Source organism: Saccoglossus kowalevskii, chromosome 4, assembly GCF_978046115.1.
Source record: "Saccoglossus kowalevskii chromosome 4, keSacKowa6.1, whole genome shotgun sequence".
Taxonomy (NCBI): domain Eukaryota; kingdom Metazoa; phylum Hemichordata; class Enteropneusta; family Harrimaniidae; genus Saccoglossus; species Saccoglossus kowalevskii.
The window spans coordinates 24,057,148-24,077,289 of record NC_140644.1 but is presented as its reverse complement, the minus strand read 5'-3'; the positions used below and the strand labels follow the sequence as shown (position 1 = coordinate 24,077,289).

The following is a 20,142-nucleotide window of genomic DNA, read 5'->3' as shown; positions in this document are numbered from 1 at the left end:
ATTTACAGCAGATGAAAAAAAATGGACAGCAGCACAGATTGAGTAGAGAAAAAAATAGATGCACAAAATTGCTTGAGCCTCACTGCCAATTATTGGCTTGTTAAACTTAATTATTCATGAACTATGAGCCCTGAGGTCAAAGGTCAAAATTTGAAGCTTAAACCTCTTGATTAAATTGCTTCCCCAAGATTTGGGAACATATCCTAAATTGTAAAGTTATGTAATTTAATGTGTAATATAAATCAGAAAGTAATTATAGAATAAAACTGGAAAAGCAGCGTGATATTTATAATTGGTGTACCCAAGTCAGTAAAGTTGAACGACCTGTGCATCAGACGCTGTGATGACCCAGACAATTAAGATTGTGCATACCACTTAAATTGTTAGAAAAATATTTCCCCTTAATTTTATATTATATATATTTATAGCGCTGTAGAAACATGCCATAATATGCTTGTAATATGTGCTGTGCATTCAGTTTAACTAGTGGATGTTCAGATCGTCACTCAAGCTTACTTTGTATATGAAACCATTGATAATTAAAACATATGTACAGCAAACATAATTGCTTGTTAACACATCACCAGCTGAAAGCTTTGAATAGCCATACACAGCCGGGAATGTGTTAAACATTGTGTTCATATTTAAAAACAGTAATAATGATTCAACATGAGATGACACATGTCCATATTTCCACACACAGTAATAATTTCACATGATATATATTACATTATTGTTCACATGTGCACGTATAGTAATAATTATTTCACAAGAGATGACGTCCATATTTACACAAAGTAATAATTTCACATGATATAATACATTATTGTTCACATGTGCACACAAAATAATAATTATTTCACAAGAGATGACATGTGCATATTTACACAAAGTAATAATTTCACATATAATACATTATTGTTCACATGTGCACGCATAGTAATAATTATTTCACAAGAGATGACATGTCCATATTTACACAAAGTAATAATTTCACATGATATAATACATTGTTTTCATGTACACACAGTAATGATTTCACATGAGATGACATGTGTCCGTATTTACACACACAAAATAATAATTCCACATGACAATACATTGTCCACATATGCACAAACAGTAATAATAATTTCACATGACATGACGCATGTATTCATTTGCACATACATAACATTAAGAATGATTTCTGTATTTTTTGTAGTATACATGACAAATACCAGATGATCATCACCTCAAATACTGAGCAGACTGTTGGATTCATGGCCTCCTATGTGGGTCTCCCCAAATCAGTAGAGAACCAAGTCATCTATGCGGCCATCATCCTTGTCGGAGTGTATGTGCTTATAGTGTTTGATGTAAGTCATTTATATATATATTATATATTCCATATTCTTTTCCTTTCTTCTAAATTCTTGGTGCCCTTAGTTCTTAAAACTCAACAAAAGAGGGCGCTATTCGATACAATTTTCATATGGTTGATGTACATATTCTGCAATTTTTGTTTGTTTCAGCTTGTCCATCGTACATTGGCCGCTATGATTGGTGCAATGGCTGCCTTGGCAACTCTTTCTGCAATGAATCAGAGGCCGTCTTTGGAGTATATTATGAAGTGGATTGACTATGAAACATTAGCATTGTTATGGGGAATGGTGAGTTTGCAATGATGAGTTACGCTGTAAATAGTGTAGCTTGATATTCGACTTGGATAGTGTGATATAGTATGTCCTGTTTGCCTCCTATTTTACATAAAAGTTGTGGCTTTTTTCTGGTTTAAAAGCTTCCCCGCCAATTTGGTGTTTTCCGGTGAGGTTATAGTCATAATGAAATATTGTTTTTTTGTCACACAAGGTTTTCAACAGATTATTTCTCACTCTCATTGCAATGATTCAATTTTTTCTTGTTACAGATGACTATGGTAGCCATATTTGCTGATACTGGCGTGTTTGATTGGTCAGCATTGATGGCTTACAAGTTAGCCAAAGGTCGTGTCTGGGTGTTGATCACCATACTCTGTTTGTTTACGGGTTGTATCTCTGCATTCCTGGATAATGTTACAACTATTTTACTTATAACACCAGTCACCATTAGGTCAGTATCTGATTTTCCCTCATTCTGAACTTCCATATAGGTATAAAACAAAATTCAAAATGGCCGACTGGTTTGTTCAAAGCTGACAGTACAGTTAAATGTAACACCACATCTTTAATATATAAACCTATATTGAAATTGATCAAATATGATTGATTAACAGCCACTTTTTTAATGTCAAAAGTCATTCCATTGTTTGTCCGTTTCATTCTAAACATTACATCACAAAAAAAGAAAATCATACTTCCCCGATCATAAGTCCAGACAGGGGCCTCAACATGTATAATAGGGGAAAGTAATGGGACCTAAGAACCACCACAGAAAAGATTAAGGTATTTGTTTTTCAGTTTTCTAAGCAAAGCAATTTCCGCAATGATGTTTGTCTGCACAATTTGACTTGCAACAACATACTATGACATTACAGGTCAAGTTTGTTATTAACCAATCAGAATGCTGTAACACGATTTTCTGAGGATTTCTGAATGTTGATGATGGCATTTTTAACGCAAATAGGAAGTGAATTACCACAATGTTAAAATATTATCTGTTGGCACTGATTTTGATAAAAAAAGACTTTCTTAAAAAAAGGTTTATTTGCAAACTGAGCGTGGAAGAAGCAATTAACATCTTTCACAGTCATGTTGAAGCACAGTTTACCCGTTCACACCTAATTTATGATATACCGATACACTGAGATTTTTCAGGAAAAAAAAAATATCCGATGACACGGTTTCATCACTTGACAATCATATTTTTAGCATTAGTCTAAAGTTGAAAGGGTAGGCTTATAATCCAAGGGCTATTGACTGGGGAAGTTCAGTATGATTAGAAAAGATCCTTGCATTTATTTTTTAACCATCACACAGGAATCACCAGGAATTTCTGAATAAAGGGTTATAGAGAATGCAATGCAGATTCAGAACAGTATTGAAACATTGTTCACCCAATCACAGCTGTTATAAATGAACACCTTATTTTGTAACCACGAAAAATATAAATTTAGTTTCTATTTAGATGACAGGAAATATTAAACCCATTCCAAAATTAATGCCTAAATTAGAATGAAATTTTGAACTCTATTGACCCATTTATTTTCTGAAAGCTTGAATGCCAGCATATTTCACAGCATCACAGGTGGTGTAAGGCATATGTGCACATCATAAATGTGTTAATCTTATGTCTATAGATACATGTATTTTATATAACATCGTAATGTACTGGTACTGTATGCTCCATTAGTAGAGTCATACTTCAAAGTACCTAGTAATAAACTATTAAAGAGTATTTGCATACTGAGCAGAAATGTTATACTCTTCCTTACAATTAGAGATAGCCTCTATATGAAATGAATAAATATGCTATCATCAAACGTATTTTCATATATTTTCCATTTTGGTATAATTTTCATATTTAATTGATGTTTGAAATCAGTAACTCATATTTGGGTGTAAAATTCTTCGATTGTGGTAGTGAAAGAGCAATCGATAATGGAACAATGTTGTTTAGTCCATTGTGTATGTGTTCATGATAGTACAAGGTTAATTTAAGAGAAATGATGTATAGACTGACATGTTGCAAAGGTTATGTCATATTTTGCAGTATTCTTATAACAATTGTATTATTTACCTCATTGAATTGTTTGGTGTTTAATGCCTGGGACTGGTCAAGCTAGTGATTATTACTGTAATGTATGTGGTTACAAATATATTATAATGCAACGTTTTCTGAATTTTTATTATGTATTCATTTTTACAGACTATGTGAAGTACTGAATTTAGATCCTATATGGGTGCTGATAGCTTTAGTGTTGTTTTCTAATATTGGTGGTACCGCTACTGCAGTGGGAGACCCCCCTAATGTGATTATTGTGTCAAATAAAGAAATTCAGGAAGCGGTAAGTCAAGGTCAAATAATGTTTTGAAAGTTTTCCCTGCCTGAAACGTTAGTGTAGAATTTTGTAGCTTTTCTATAAATTTATTGTCAAATTTTAAAGATATTGATATTTTAAAGATATTTTTAATATGGATAATTCATATAATTATATTGTTCGGTACTTTGTATTGATAAATATTTCAGTATTCAATAGTATTAGACAATCAAATTCTCAAGTTCACTGGTTGTTTTGGTACATACAATAACAAATTGGTTTTTCATCCAACTATTACTGTTGTGTGTCCTGCAAAAGAAACGTTTTCATTTTATGAGAAATCATAATGAATTTGGTCTAAAAAATGGAGTACTGAACAACAATATTGAAAAATATATGTTTTCTTTCATATTGCATCTTTAAGCGAATATACTATGACACAAATCTTTCTGCAAAGACTACATGTAAGGTTTTAACAATATATATATTTTTTTGGTTTCCTGGCCAATTATACTTTTTATAGAACATTGATGATACCAAATCCCACGCACCTTCTCATAAGCTGTGCCTACTAGTACAGGAAAAAATAATCTATCTCTGCATGTTTACAAGCTATTTTTACAATAATATTAAAAATAAATAAATAAGTGACTGTAAGTTTATATGAAAAGCGTGGTTATCTATAGTCTTCATAATAAAACATTTAGAGTTTTGAAGGATTATGTTGGCATTTTAATCAGAGTTTCTATTACACAAATAATGAAAAATGTTTGGAAAATATGCCTTATTTGGATATAATTTAAAACAGACCAATTCTTTCCTTGTTGTGCATGTTGTTTGGAGAAAGCATTGCAAACAATTGTGATAGGAAAAACAAAATGGATCAATTATGCTAGTAGAACTTAAAATTAATAAGGTTTATTTTAATTTCACTATAATTATATATTCACTGATAATTATTTTGGTATAAAATTCTACCTGCATACTGTCCTGTACATATGTTATGAGTTAATTATTTCTGACTCTCGAACAATAAGCAGTTGGGAGTTATTTTCCTCTTCAATTCTTTGTGGTGCTGGTATATATATTATTGCATGTGTGGTCGTACACAGACTTTGACAGATGGCATGGCTTCTAATAGCAGAACGGAAGGAAATGATGATGGCTTTCATTAATACATAAACCAATACTAGATTAGTGTGATTAGTCCATATGTCATAGTTATATTAATATACCATATTTGCTCTATTAGAAGTGCAAACACGCATGTAGGTGTGTTTCTATGAGGAAAATAATTCAACACATACAACACATTGGAGTTGCACTTCTAATAGAGCAAATAAAATAATCGTTACTTTAGGAAAATGTAGTAAGATGCTGCCACATTAAATGCATGAGTGGACAATGTGAGAACGTTTGATTTCACGGCAGAGGTCTTAGGTCTTGTATCTTTCCAATATATTTCAAACTATTTCCTAAAAATCTCATTTTAAGACAGAACACTTCATAATCCTTCCTCTTCTCTACAAACTAAAACAAATGTGTAATTGCTCTATTCAAGTAGCATCCTTAAATGACAGAGGTGCATCATGTTATAATAACTTTGTATAAAACTCATAGTTTATATTGAAGATGTGATTCACAAAGATCAAATAACGATAGTTGTTGCTCGAAGAAGATATCTCAAATATTTGAATGTACCTGTTATAATGGTATTGGTTATTTTTGATTATCTTGTGAGTGAACAAAAATGAGTGGTTAGATATGCAAAAATTGTACATTCTAAGAAAAGTTCAAACCTGTATTAATAATTACTGATAAGGAAAGACCAGCTGCACTTTTTTTAGCAGTCCCATTTCAACTAACATGTAAAACATGTATATAGATGGCAACTTGTCTAATGTGGCCAATGACCACCAGTTTGGTCAAGTAAACTGTGTATAATGGCTAAAATAATGGCAAATAATCAATATATTTAGTGTTTTACACCGATATTTTCAATTAAATTCAAACAAAGAGCATTTTTTTCCCCCCATCTTCTTTTTCGACAAATTGGTCCATAAAACAGGCATTTTTTGCGTCATTTTTTCATTCATGAATTAAATAACCACATAAAGACCACCTGTCTATGAAGGAACATGACTTTAACATTACTTTACCATTGGTGGTCACAATACACAGGATTGACTAGTTAACTTATAACTTCACCATTTGCAGAATTAAATCATAACATGTTGTCATAATGTGAATATTGAATAACAACATGAATATTTCTCTTGGAGTATTCTGTGTCTATCTTTGTCTGCTAAACTTGTTTAGGTACCAGACCATTATGTCTATTGTTATGATAACTTTCATGCAGACATATGTTTGTTGGATAACCCAGTAAGCATTCAGGAATATATGGTTTAAATTTTCAGGGTATCAACTTTGCTGAGTTCACTTTACACATGTTTATTGGTGTTATATTTTGTATGATTGGAGGTTTTCTATTGCTAAGGCTAATGTATAGTAGAATGACTTTAGAAAATACAGAACCTCAGGACATCATTGGTGAGTATTTATTTATTTATTTATTTTTGTTTATTAATTTATTTTTTGACTTAAACATATCTAAATATTTGTAAACTTTTATATCAATAAAATTTAACATAATAAGGTTTTCATTATGTAATGATAAACAGACTCCATCATGTAAAGTGTCATCTTGATAAATAAGTACATTTATCATTGAGTAATTGATCACATTCAGAGAACCATAAATTGCTGCAGAATGATGTCATCATTGACCATCAGGGTTTTCGTTTGCATGACACAACAAACATTCAGTGGGCATTGCTACTTTCAATCAATTGATAATCTTCCCATATATGTATATATAAGATCCATTAAATTTCTATCAAGTATTTGCTCTTTAGAAGAGCATCTCTATCATAAATACAGATAAACCAAAAATTCCATTCGAGGATACTAAATCATTAAAATAAACTCATTTTGACAAGAAAAAAATTGCTCAATTATGTAATCATAGGAATATATGAAAAAGAAGGTAATTGTAGGGTTTATAATATCACATTCAAATGATAAGTACAGTATGTTTCCATCACCATGCATTATACTGTGTAAGCTGGTCACGTAATATTCCTCTAACTTGGCAATACTTGAAGTAATTTGCTAATAAAATCAGGTGCAGTTGACGGAAATTTCCCATTAAGCAAATCTTCTTGTACAATGTGTGAAAGAAAATATCTTTGAAAGGGTAATTGCCCATATGCAACGTAAAAGCAATGACCATTAAAGTTTAACATGTGACAATTATATATTTACAAAATCTTTATAATCCAAAATTAATCCCCTATTTAATTGTTAATTTCCTAGTTTAGGATTTTAAGGTAATTTTTTTTGAGCATTTTTTCTAGTTCATTGTGTACAGCCTTAAACATGTATATATGAAAAGTCAGCTGTCCAAATGATAATTCATTGCTATGTCTGGCTGTGTAAACATAAATATATAATAATACTATGAATTACAGTTAGTAAACACAAGTAATGTTTACCGGTAATTCATATGCAGAGAAGAATTATATTTATAAGCCATCTATGTTTATTATGGTTGCGATGATAATGCTACATAATTGTTCTTTAATTTCTTGTCTTTAATAAATCTTCTAATACAGCAAATATGATTTGTCAACTCGTAAATCTCTATTATTTATTTACTAGCCAATCATTATCATGGTTATATTCAATGGTTTTTCATAATGGCCAATCAGAGTGTTTGTTATATTCAATGGTTTTTCATAATGGCCAATCAGAGTGTTTGTTATATACCGTGTTGTTTCACAATGGCCAATCAGTGATGATTAAACAATTGTTGCAATTATTTTTCAGAGTTAAAACGTGAAATTGAAATCTGGAAGCGATCGGCAGCCAGAATTCAGCCAACTACAAGAGAGGAGAGCATGGTGAAAGCCTTGCTGTTACAGAAAGTGGTAACATTGGAACATGAATTAACCATAGAACTCAACAACAGAAAACAGTAAGAAGGACATCCTAACACACTCACTTCTTTTTATCATATAAATTCATGAAAAAATAATTGAGGCCAGTTTATTGAAAAATCTGATCAAAATCTAATGTAAATGTATATTATATATCCTTATCAGTATGCATGAGATCAGGTTCAAATCTGACTTTTTTGTGTTATGAACTCCCCAGTGCAGAAAAATCTTGGTTTACCTAATTGACTAATACTGTAGAATGCTTTATTTTCGCTTGAAATTTATTTTCGCTGAAAGGATGATTTTGTGAAAATAAAATCAAGCGAATAAATTCCATACAAAACGCCCAAAAAGCCTTTTGCGCGAAAATAAAGTATTCCACAGTATGTGTACATGTTATGCTGGTGTTGGAAGGATATAGTTATAGTTGCATCAAGCATTTTCATCTTCAATATTCACCATTTATGCTCAAACCATTGCTCCATTCAGTATGTAGACTCAAATACTGTTATTGAAGCTGCACTATTTTGATTTTCATCCTGGTTTTTGTATGAATTGTACTTTACAGAAAATCAACTGATGTTGATCCAGATTGGAGAGAAAAGTTAGCGGAATTAGAACTGAAGGTGAGAAATTGATATTTGTAATGAAGATGTAACAAAGATTTTTATTAACACTTTACTTGCCAAATTCACAAAATAAACCTTCAGAAGTTTAATAAAATGTTTTTGCAAGACAGATGGGTAATGGGCAATGTTGTCTAGTTAGTCCTAAATAAACATTGTAGAAGAAAAAATTTCAAAATGATGATGGCAAAAGTTTTGGTTTTGAAGGTATTAAATCATGCGACAAACAACACAATTATGTGGATATTTAGTTTGGTTGATTTGATGTGGACACACTGATAACTGACACGGTGGCAAGTATGCAAATATGTGTTCCTGTCCTTGTTTCTATTCTTCAATGTGAGTCTGCAATTTTAGATCCTAAAATTCTCTCACTTACCGGTAATTCAAAACTGAACCTGAAGATAACTTCAGTGATGTATTTAAAATTGATGTCCTACAACATTATCAGATGTGTTGATATGTTTTTCAAAGGATATTTAGCGGCAAAATTTTAGCCATTTAAAATTTTTTGTGACCTTGTACAAGTTAATGAGATTGTAAGATCCTATTTTCAATTTTGTGCAACATGGTTATAAAAGTTGAATTTATTTGTTATTTATGTTCCTTCAGTAATTATACAAGCAAGTGAGACTCAATGATTTGCAATTAATAAAATATCTGTAATTGTTTGTTTGCTTACAGTACAAGATTACAGACCCAGTGTTGCTAATTAAATCAAGTATAGTTTTAGGAATTACAGTACTACTATTTTTTACATATAGTTTTCTTCCAATTGATCTCAATTTAGGTGAGTACATAAACAAATTTCATACTTATTTGGCTTGTTTGTCAGTATATGCATCATATTGCAAGTATATCATCAGATTTCATTGGCAGTTTTATGATGACTCAAAGACATTTGAATCTATGCAAATTAAGTGTTTGTTGCTTTTTTGCAAAAAACTCGTCATGGGATATTGATGAAATTCATTGCAAATCTTGTTATGTAACATTTATCTGCAAGCTGTAATACTATTTTTTAAAGACAATTTCATCAACTCTGTCAATTTGGAGGGATTGCTTCTTTAACCACTGCCTTGTATCAATTCTGCTATTGTTGGAGAATTCATTATTATAATCGTTGCACAATTTCACTTTGTACACACTTCACATTTTTCATCAACATTGTAAATTTTTTTTTCTCCTGACGCAGGTTGGATAAGTATTATTGGTGCTCTGATGATGTTAATTATAGCAGATATACTCCACTTAGAAACCATATTTGAGAGAATAGAGTGGGCTACTTTACTCTTTTTTGCTGGGTTGTTTGTACTCATGGAGGTAAGTGTTACATGAAGAAAAAATGGAAGCAACAGTAAAGTAAAATTATTGAACATAAACAGCAATCAATTTCAATTAGGTTTTACTGAAAATAGAACTGATGTAATCAAAGAATGTAGTACAGTGCATGAAATGTTGAGTAATGAAATGTGAAACAAACGCTATAAATTATAGGGATATCCAATTATAGTGATACATGTATGTGTCTTCAACTATACTATTCTATGCAAGTTCCTTGTACTTGTCACATGTACGTCTTGTAAACTTGTGTGGCATATCATGTCATTTACATACCCATATATCTTTTTGACTTTATATTCTGTGAAATCGTTCTTCACATTCTTCGCTATGTAAGAACATGTATTCAGAATTGCATATTGAGCTCACATGTGTAATTTTAAAGTAATCGTTTCACAATACTTCATCAGATGAAAAATACACAATTGCATTTGAATTACTAGTATTTATCAGTAATTCAAAACTCATCAAACAAAAAATAAAATCTGTATGTGTTACTTTGCTGTATGCTGTATGTAAATTGCATCGTTACCTTGCATCAGCCAATAGACGACTTTCCCGGAAGTATTGTGAAACGATTACTTTAAAATTACACATGTGAGCTCAATATGCAATTCTGAATACATGTTCTTACAACAACAATAAAATTCTTTTCTATCGACTATCAGTAAACTGACATGATTGTATTTTCCGCCATGACAAGGCAGGAGTATTTTTGCACCCCAGTTTTGCTACTTCCGGGAAAGTGGTCAATTTCATGTTTGTTAATTCAACTGTAGAGCTCAGTATAATAAGGAATTTCATTTCTGTAATTTTTCATCTGTTGAGGGCAGTCACACATTTCCCAGTGCCTACACTTGTATACGTTACAAATATTTTCTTAATTTCTTCCAGGGTTTAGCATATTTAGGTTTAATAGATTGGATTGGAGATAGAGTATCAGAACTCATAGCGGTAAGTGAAACAGTGTTGTTTTATATATTCAGAAAATGATCATGTGCACTTAAGGCAGAACGTCATTATTAAGTGCATGTTCAAATTTCGTATAAATCATTTATTTGATATTCTTTGTAATGCATTGCATTGAACGCATTTATGAATCCACTTGAACAAGGTGATTGCTTTCTAATTCTCCCAAGATACTTATGTAAATGAGTTACCATATTTGTCAACCTTCAAGAAACACACACATGAACTTTTTCCTACAAAATGTTGATTCTTTATATTATAATTACTAGAAATCATAGTTTCAGATGTATTAAACCTTAATATTTCCTGTATTTGTTTTATTTTATTTGTAGTCTGTTCCACGAGAGCATCAATTGATGGTAGCTATTATCACTATAGTATGGGTATCTGCTATTGTATCGTCATTTATCGATAATATTCCATTCACAACTGCTATGGTAAGTCTTGTTAAATTCATTAATTTAATTTTCCGGTAATTATCATCCACACAATGATGAATTTTTTGAATATTTCAAAAATTGCGAAAAAAAAAACATTGTAAGAATATATGATTATTTCTGCCTTGGGGGTTAACTATGTCGTAATTGGCATGGCCATATATGTCTTATCATGTGTCTATTCTTTCACAGATTCCCATTGTGATCAATGTTAGTGTAAGTAATGTGTTGCCATTAAAACCATTGGTGTGGTCACTAGCATTTGGTGCATGCTTAGGAGGAAACGGTACATTGATTGGTGCCTCGGCTAATGTAGTCTGTGCTGGAATCGCTGAACAACATGGATATACCATTACGTTTAACCAGTTTTTCAAGTTAGTATATTTAATTGTCATATTACTCTAGGTTTGTGTGAGCTAACATTAAAGCATTAATATAAAAATGTGCTTTGCCAAACTTCATTGAAGATGATTTTTGCAGTGCTGGTACATATAGTGAAAGTATTATGTATGATCACTGACATTCTATTATTGGTCAACATTGATCGAACTGGCATAGCCATTAATAATTGCACAATAATTTACAACCACAAAGGTGTTGTATAATTGTGAAATTATTTTAATGACACAATAAAAACATCTGGAACTTATTATTTCTAAATTTCATTACTTATTTGTCCAAGTCAATAATCTTAAGATTATTCATTAGATTGCTAATTGTCATTGGCTTCTCATGAATATTCATTAGATTGCTAAATACATTTGGCTTCTCATGAATATTCATTAGATTGCTAAATACCTTTGGCTTCTTATGCATAATAGATTGCTAAATACCTTTGACTTTTTATGAATATTTATTAGATTGCTAAATGCCATTGGCTTCTCATGAATATTCATTAGATTGCTAAATGCCATTGGCTTCTCATGAATATTCATTAGATTGCTAAATGTCATTGGCTTCTCATGAAAATTCATTAGATTGCTAAATGTCATTGGCTTCTCATGAAAATTCATTAGATTGCTAAATGCCTTTGGCTTCTCATGAAAATTCATTAGATTGCTAATTGCCATTGGCTTCTCATGAATATTCATTAGATTGCTAAATACATTTGGCTTTGTATGCATATTAGATTGCTAAATGCCATTGGCTGTCATGAATATTCATTTGATTGCTAAATGCCATTGGCTGTCATGAATATTCATTAGATTGCTAAATGCCATTGGCTTCTCATGAATATTCATTAGATTGCTAAATGCCATTGGCTTCTCATGAATATTCATTAGATTGCTAAATGTCATTGGCTTCTCATGAAAATTCATTAGATTGCTAAATGTCATTGGCTTCTCATGAAAATTCATTAGATTGCTAAATGCCTTTGGCTTCTCATGAAAATTCATTAGATTGCTAATTGCCATTGGCTTCTCATGAATATTCATTAGATTGCTAAATACATTTGGCTTCGTATGCATATTAGATTGCTAAATGCCATTGGCTGTCATGAATATTCATTAGATTGCTAAATGCCATTGGCTTCTCATGAATATTCATTAGAGTGCTAAATGTCATTGGCTTCTCATGAATATTCATTAGATTGCTAAATGCCATTGGCTTTTCATGAATATTCATTAGATTGCTAAATACCTTTGGCTTCTCATAAATATTCATTAGATTGCTAAATACCTTTGACTTCTCATGAATATTCATTAGATTGCTCAATGCCATTGGCTTCTCATGAATATTCATTAGATTGCTAAATGCCATTGGCTTCTCATGACTATTCATTAGATTGCTAAATACATTTGACTTTCATGAATATTCATTAGATTGCTAAGTACCTCTGCCTTCTCATGAATATTCATTAGATTGATAAATGCCATTGGCTTATGCATATTTATTAGATCACTGAATTACGTAATAATTTAACTGGTCGTGAATATTTGACTTGATTAATTGTATTTTTTTTTCAGAGTTGGATTTCCAATGATGTTGGTGACTACGTTTATTGCGATGATTTATCTTCTAATATGCCATGTTGCATTTGATTGGAACTACTAACAGAAGATGAGATCAATTCTTGAACAGTTTGGAGTAGACCAAGATGCAAAAATTACCAGGAGATTGAGATTTTATGACTGCAGCTCAGGACCAAAATAGAACACAAATAGAGATTTCTGATGTAGAAAAGCGTGTTGTGTATTGTGTGTGTTGTTAAATGGACAAATCATCTGATAGAACATTAAAACATGCAGTAAGTGATGCAGTGTGTATGTTTGTAACCACATCTATGTATGAACAAGTCACATGGTTGAAAAAAAAATCACCTCATCTTCTCATTTGAATAATGTGTAAACAATATTGTAATAGAGATTTGCAAAAGTACACACATTTTTTTTTAGCTGAGCTGCATAGAAGTTTTACACATTGAAGTGGTCAATACCTTTTGATATAGCTTTTTTTTTTGCCGTGCAGTACCAAATAGTCCAAACCTGTGTGTGCTATAAGCTTTATATTAATTCATTTTGATATTTATTTTGTGAGAGTAAAAATTGTTCTAATAATTACGATCATTTATTTATGCTTAAAATTCCATATACAACTAGATAAAAAATTAGAAATAAAATGCAAGTACTGTACCATTAAATAATATTTGAAAATGCTGTTTAATTTTCAATAAAAACAGTTGGTGAACAAGACATGCAACAGTTAATAAAATTTACAAAATTGATTACTGATGCTTAATTGAGACATACTGTAGATTCGAAACACTAAATCGAGTTACAAATCTTCTGATAGCTTAGTTTGGACAGTGCAATCTTTGTTGTTTGTTCTAATCTCTGATTGGTAATGGAGGTCAAGTTAGAAAGAGTCCATTATGATGGACGAGTTAACTGAAATATACCAGGGATAAATCCCATATTTAAATGATTTGATAAATAAATGTCATTATAGCAGTATGGAGTATCTTAGCCATGATGTTGTACAACATTGAAATTCACATTTAATTAATATAACTATATAGTAAGTTACAAGGTCAGTCAGCTTAACTTATTTTTAACGACTACAGTATGTGTATTTTTGTAATTGTTGGACTGTTCCTCACATCAGGCCTGTTTACCGACTACTGAACCCCTTTGAGGAATTTAAATTGATTATGCTGCAGATTTAAAATATATCTGTATATGTGTTTCCACATATTTTGTACGTATCCTTCAAGAGGTGGTAATTTTGTATTCAAATACTGACTTCATTTTGGGAATTCATAGTTGTCATGACTACAAAGATGCTGTTACTTTAATATTCCATATACATCACAAATTTGAATGCCAATTTCATCTTTTGTATTTTTTTTCTTTTATATAATGTGCCCAACACTTCTAAGCATGAATAAGTTTTGCCGTTTCCGTTCAATCATAGAAATATATAAGATTCAACACTTAGGGAAAATGTTTGCGCTGTCATTGATGGTGGTTTTATCAAACTAAATAGATCAACTGTTATCAAACTATGCTGTAATTTACAGGAATAACGTACATCAGAAAATGAAGACTTGTATAAATTGAATTGTGTAGGAAAGTTTGTTTCATTGAGTTAATGTTGGTGTTTTGCTTGAAAGTACGAAGTAAATATCAGAAATATGGTGTATATAGGAGACTATTTTAAATTGTACTTTTTAATAACCTGGTGCTGAATTTTAATAATTGTAGTGAAGTTTGTTCTAGAATTCTGAAGAGTTGGCAATAATGTGTTATTTTTATCATCTATAAAGACATTGTGTATCGATAAGTAATGCATTTTCTGATTGGCTCGATGAAGTCATGTGATGGTGTTTTAACCAATTGTGAAGCATGTTTTGAGGCTCTACAGTTTGAGCTTGTTAATTATTTTTTCAGTATTTTGGGGGTAGGGGTTAGGTATTAAATCATTTTTTTCAGGAGTGAAGTATTTAATAAAGAAATCATTGACTTCGTTAGTGCTATAGTGTTTTAAGTAGAATTTAGTTTTGTCCATGGTGATGGGTGGATGGGGGTTGAAAGGAATTCGTGCCAGTTGTATATGCATTAAATATATTAGTGTTACTTCGAGCCTGGCAGTGAACCTGTATTTGAAAACATTTTTATTTTGTTATGACCTGTTTTACTGTGATTCCAATTAAATTTATCCTTTTTTTACTTGACAACTAAAGTTGCTATCCAACATAGAGTTAACCTATATACCTTTCCAAAGTCAAACCTGAAATCACTATTGCTTGCCTAACAATGTGCAGTTTTCTCTTTCATATACATTTTGCAGTGCTTTTGACTTGCCAAATGATATGAAAAAATCTTAATTATCAACTTTAGACTATTTGAAATTCTATCCATGTAGTTCAAAATAAACAAATTATAGACAGAAAGAAAAATGGCAGGTAAAAATATGTGTCTATGCACTTGCTACTTCTGTTGCACCTAAACTTTGAGGCTTGTTTTTATTTTTCAATTTAGATTTTGTGTTATACCGAGTATTGGCTTATCCATGTGTGTAACTTTGGCTGTGTTATATTCATTATGTTATATTTCATCTAAACACAACACAAAACCAACATTAAACCCAACGAGATGTTGTCATTGTAATCTGGATGTTGATTACATACTTTGTTTCAATATGTTGTTGAATACCGACAAACGTTTGTTCGTCCATAGTCTAGACGTATTTACATTACTTCTGTCCGCCTGTGATAGACAATATACTGAAACAAAGTAGGTTATTAGTTGTCCTGTTCCTACAACATACATAGTCATCTCAATGACACAACCTTGTCAGTTTTCACTGTAAATCTTATCACAGTGTTCCACTGTAGTCTACCATTACACACAGTAGGATAGAGGGACTGTGCATTACAGTATAATGTTGGATATGTGTAATCGTTTGAAACATCACTGTCATATGTAAGCCAATATTTCATTTAGCTTTTCCAATGATGCTTCCTTCGCTAGAGTACACCCTCAGTAAATGTAATTATACAAAGAAATGAATGTAGAAATATAGATTTTAATAACAATGATTCTAATTAAATTTATTTTGAGTACATGTAAGTGCCTGCATTCAGTGTCATTTTTACCCTACAGTCTGTCACGTTTTCTATTTGATTTGATGCTGCTGCCAATTTTAACATTTGCATTTTCCTTGTGGTTCTTCTTCCTATTGATTTTTGGTTTACTATTTTATTGCATCCATCTGTTCAACCACCCACAATATATCCATAGACTGGAAATAACCTGCTCAACCCAACCGTGGATTCTTAAACAAAAATTGATTTGGGACATTTACAAGGCCAAGAACACAAACAAATGACGGACATCACTTGACAAAACAATCCACAAGAAAAACAACAACTAACAAGTAAACTACACTACATCAGTAAAAGATATATGGACTCCATTGTATGCATAGAGTGATGTCAGGTGTTTCACAAAGAATGAGCACACTCTGCTCCTCGTGTGGTATCTGCCATTTATCATTCTGAGTTATCATAGTCATGTTTTGTGTAAAACCTGATGTCTACATTAGACAATTGACATTAATGTCATCTGGCATCATCGATGTAACAGTATCATTTAACTACAAGCTCATTATATTTGTCCACAAACAACTGTTCAATGTTAAGGTCAGTCGTTTTCTACCTATAGGTAGTAGACATTGATATATTGCTGCAAGGATGTGGAAAATTGATAATAGTGAAGTACAAAGTAGTTTGATAGAAAGCTGGCCCTTCAGTTCAAAGCACAGATCTTGGTATGAAGCAGAATCAGATAGTAAAGTACAGATGTATATTTCATTAGGATATGATCATTAAATTTAGAATTGTTAATGGAAAGTACATCATCAATAAATCTTGATGTGAAATAATAGTAATGATTTACAGACAGACATTATCTCATTGGAATATTGGTCTGTGAAGACATCATACCTATTTCAAAGATCAGATAGGCAAGTGAAGTATATTATCAGGTGATGCAGGGTCTTTAAATACAGGCTTTCTGATGTATACCCCAAGTCTTTGAATCCAAAAATAAAATGTTTTACAGCATTCACAGACTTCGATAAAGTATCCCGCTCCACTTCCCTTTATTTGACCCACTGACCGGTATGTTCTTCAAATGAGTCCTCAATGATTTTGAAATTGTGAGTCCACTTGATATCTGATTCTCTGAACACATATTATAATTTGTGTATCAGATTGAGTATTATTCAGATTCCCTGATGTAGTCCAGTCACAAGTAGTTGGATGTTCAAGTGGCGGTGGTCGCCGCGTCACACATGAGCGAGATATGGGTCTCATAATAAACAAAAAGGGCGACTATGACTGTTGCGCAGACCAACGAGTACAAACTGAGATGTTACCTAGCTTTAATTAGGAATTGTCATTAGTGCAAATCGCCCCCAGTCAAAATTCCTACTCGTGATTTCATTAGAAGATAGCACTGCATCGTGGGAAAATCAATGTTTATCAACACAAATGCTGCCCATAAGCGGCTCGACGACCACCGCCCTTTGGACATTAAAGTTCTACAATGTTTGTTTGTAGTTGAAACATTTCGCTTCCATGGTTGAACTCACTACACAAGATTGTTCGTGACTATCTGTAAGACAGTATGGGAACAGACTGATTATTGAAACAAGCCGGTAGCCTGGTTGGGGATCCGCTCCGCTCCAAAAACAAACATGTTTTCGGCTGTTGCTATGGTAGGACATGAACTTGAAGCTAACGTTAGTTTATAACTAAAACCACATTCAGTCTTCAGAAGTCACTTTACCTTATTACTAGCACGTATTTTCCTGTTATATTTATTATTTCCGACCGTTTTGCGATTGTATTTTCTAGATTATTTGATCCAACGCAGCATTTATAATTCATTCAAAGTTGCGTTGAGATTACGTTGATACAGTGTAACAATGATGGCGCCGGTGATTTCTTGTCCGTGCGCAACGTAGCCAAGATAAAAAGCACGATCATTTGAACACTGCCATCACAAGACTGGAAGTAGGTAACACATTTGGGACGAAAGTATTCAAAACTCAGTTTTTTGGCTGTTGCCATGGCAGTAGTGGGCCAGGCATTTCCGATTGGCGACAGTGTGACCTGATTACGAAGTATTAGCAAAATCAGCCAAGCCAAAAAAATCATAGAAGAGTTAAAAAGCCGTCACTGGTAAAATACCCCAACTTTGAGGTCAAATTTCTCGGTAATGAAAAAAGATTAACTTTGTGCCCGGTCTTTGTGTCCACACTCAAGCTGAGTATAATGAGCTATGTCTGAGTGTTTTTTGGCTAATAATACACACAACCATCCATCCACCCATCCACACACACAGACACGTGTATTGCTACATTGGAGCAATGTGAAGGTCAGACTGCAGAGACGGCGCCCTCTATCGACCGAGATAAAGTTGCTTGTGGGCACCTTCAATTGGCATTGACTAATTCACATCAAACTGCCAAAGACTGCCAGAAAATCCATCTCAATTAGTTCAGTTACTACTAGCTATACACAGTAAGCTGGCGCGCCAGCGATATTTAATGTATATGGGGCCGCCTAGCCTGACGGGATCGCGTGAGTTGCGCCCTCCGCAGTGCTCCAAACCCAAGTTAGTGAGGTCTGATGCCGTTCGGCCGCCGTCGAGGGCCTACTCACGCCTGCATGATAGACTAGGAGCCACCATCTCAAAAAAGGCGGGAAACTAAATAAATAGACAAGTTGTGAAACGCTTTTAAGATTCCTATAAATCAGGAACAAAATACGACAGCCATATCTTTCACAGCCAAACGATCCGCTGGAGGTAATATTAAGCCAACCGCTAAGGAAATTCGGTCGAATGCGTCGTTTTTGTGTGGAAAATACTTTGCACCTAATTACACCGAATTTGTCATCTAACTGTAAGGCCGTCGCTGATTGGCTGTTCAGTTGGAATGACAATGTTTGTTATTCTTTTTATAACAAAGCCTATTTTAAGTTTAAATTAATTGATTGCCAACTCATCGATCTAAATGCAGATATTCTCGTGTTGTAAAACGTAGGTAGATGGAAAAACGTCGAGTACACCACTCGTAATGAATGACTATGCAATACATTTATGCTACGTGTGCTATTGATCGTAGACAACTTGTTTTATCTACGAGGCTCTTAGCTAATGTCATAACAATTCGTCATTTGTTGACAGTCAAAATCCATGTCATTCCAGCTGCGTGAAAGACTTCTAACAACAGTTCAATTTTAACTTTTCAAATGCGACATTGTTGGCGCCATCGAACTGACTAGTATGTGGGCCTTTCAAATACTATATTGGTTGGAGCCCACAACATATCTATCATTGAGTTCGATCAGGAAATTGAACGCACTCAGTCTAGTGTTTGGTCGTCTTTTGATGCATGACTATATATTTGACAATATACTTCACTTATAATTAACTCTGCTAACGTAACCATTTCTACATTCTCGTTTAATACATTTGCAACCGAATTTACAATGATATTTAAAAGTGTGACTCCAGTTGATATATTAGGGTATATGTCAGAGAGTAACATTTGGAATAACATGAAGATAATAACATTGCCAACAAGGCTGATAATTGAATGAAGAAATGAAATAAATCTTAAAGGAGATTGTACGTATGTATTTGTAAGGATGGGAACAGACTGGTTATTAAAATAAGAAGTTATTTTGAAGGTATCTTCTCATTATGAAATATATTGTTGACATTGAAAGCCAACAGATGCATAATATGATAATGTTCTCTCGTCAACGGTTTATACCTGCTTTAACTGTTTTAAAA

The 20,142-nt window shown here is 32.6% G+C and overlaps 1 protein-coding gene across 2 annotated transcripts in view; it reads left to right on the top strand.

Annotated features, from left to right (window-relative positions):
• Positions 1–16,404, top strand: part of LOC102807204 (P protein-like) — a 47,376-nt gene extending 30,972 nt beyond the window's left edge. For both annotated transcript variants that reach the window (XM_085497977.1, XM_006812394.3), the window contains exons 7-19: positions 1,205–1,358; positions 1,515–1,652; positions 1,910–2,091; positions 3,847–3,985; positions 6,379–6,511; positions 7,850–7,997; positions 8,528–8,585; positions 9,270–9,375; positions 9,781–9,908; positions 10,821–10,880; positions 11,228–11,332; positions 11,525–11,706; positions 13,300–16,404. In XM_085497977.1, the coding sequence (XP_085354103.1) occupies positions 1,205–1,358; positions 1,515–1,652; positions 1,910–2,091; positions 3,847–3,985; positions 6,379–6,511; positions 7,850–7,997; positions 8,528–8,585; positions 9,270–9,375; positions 9,781–9,908; positions 10,821–10,880; positions 11,228–11,332; positions 11,525–11,706; positions 13,300–13,387 (1,621 nt within the window). In that variant the 3' untranslated portion in view covers positions 13,388–16,404. The remainder of the gene's footprint in view (positions 1–1,204; positions 1,359–1,514; positions 1,653–1,909; positions 2,092–3,846; positions 3,986–6,378; positions 6,512–7,849; positions 7,998–8,527; positions 8,586–9,269; positions 9,376–9,780; positions 9,909–10,820; positions 10,881–11,227; positions 11,333–11,524; positions 11,707–13,299) is intronic.
• Positions 16,405–20,142: the final 3,738 nt, after the last annotated feature.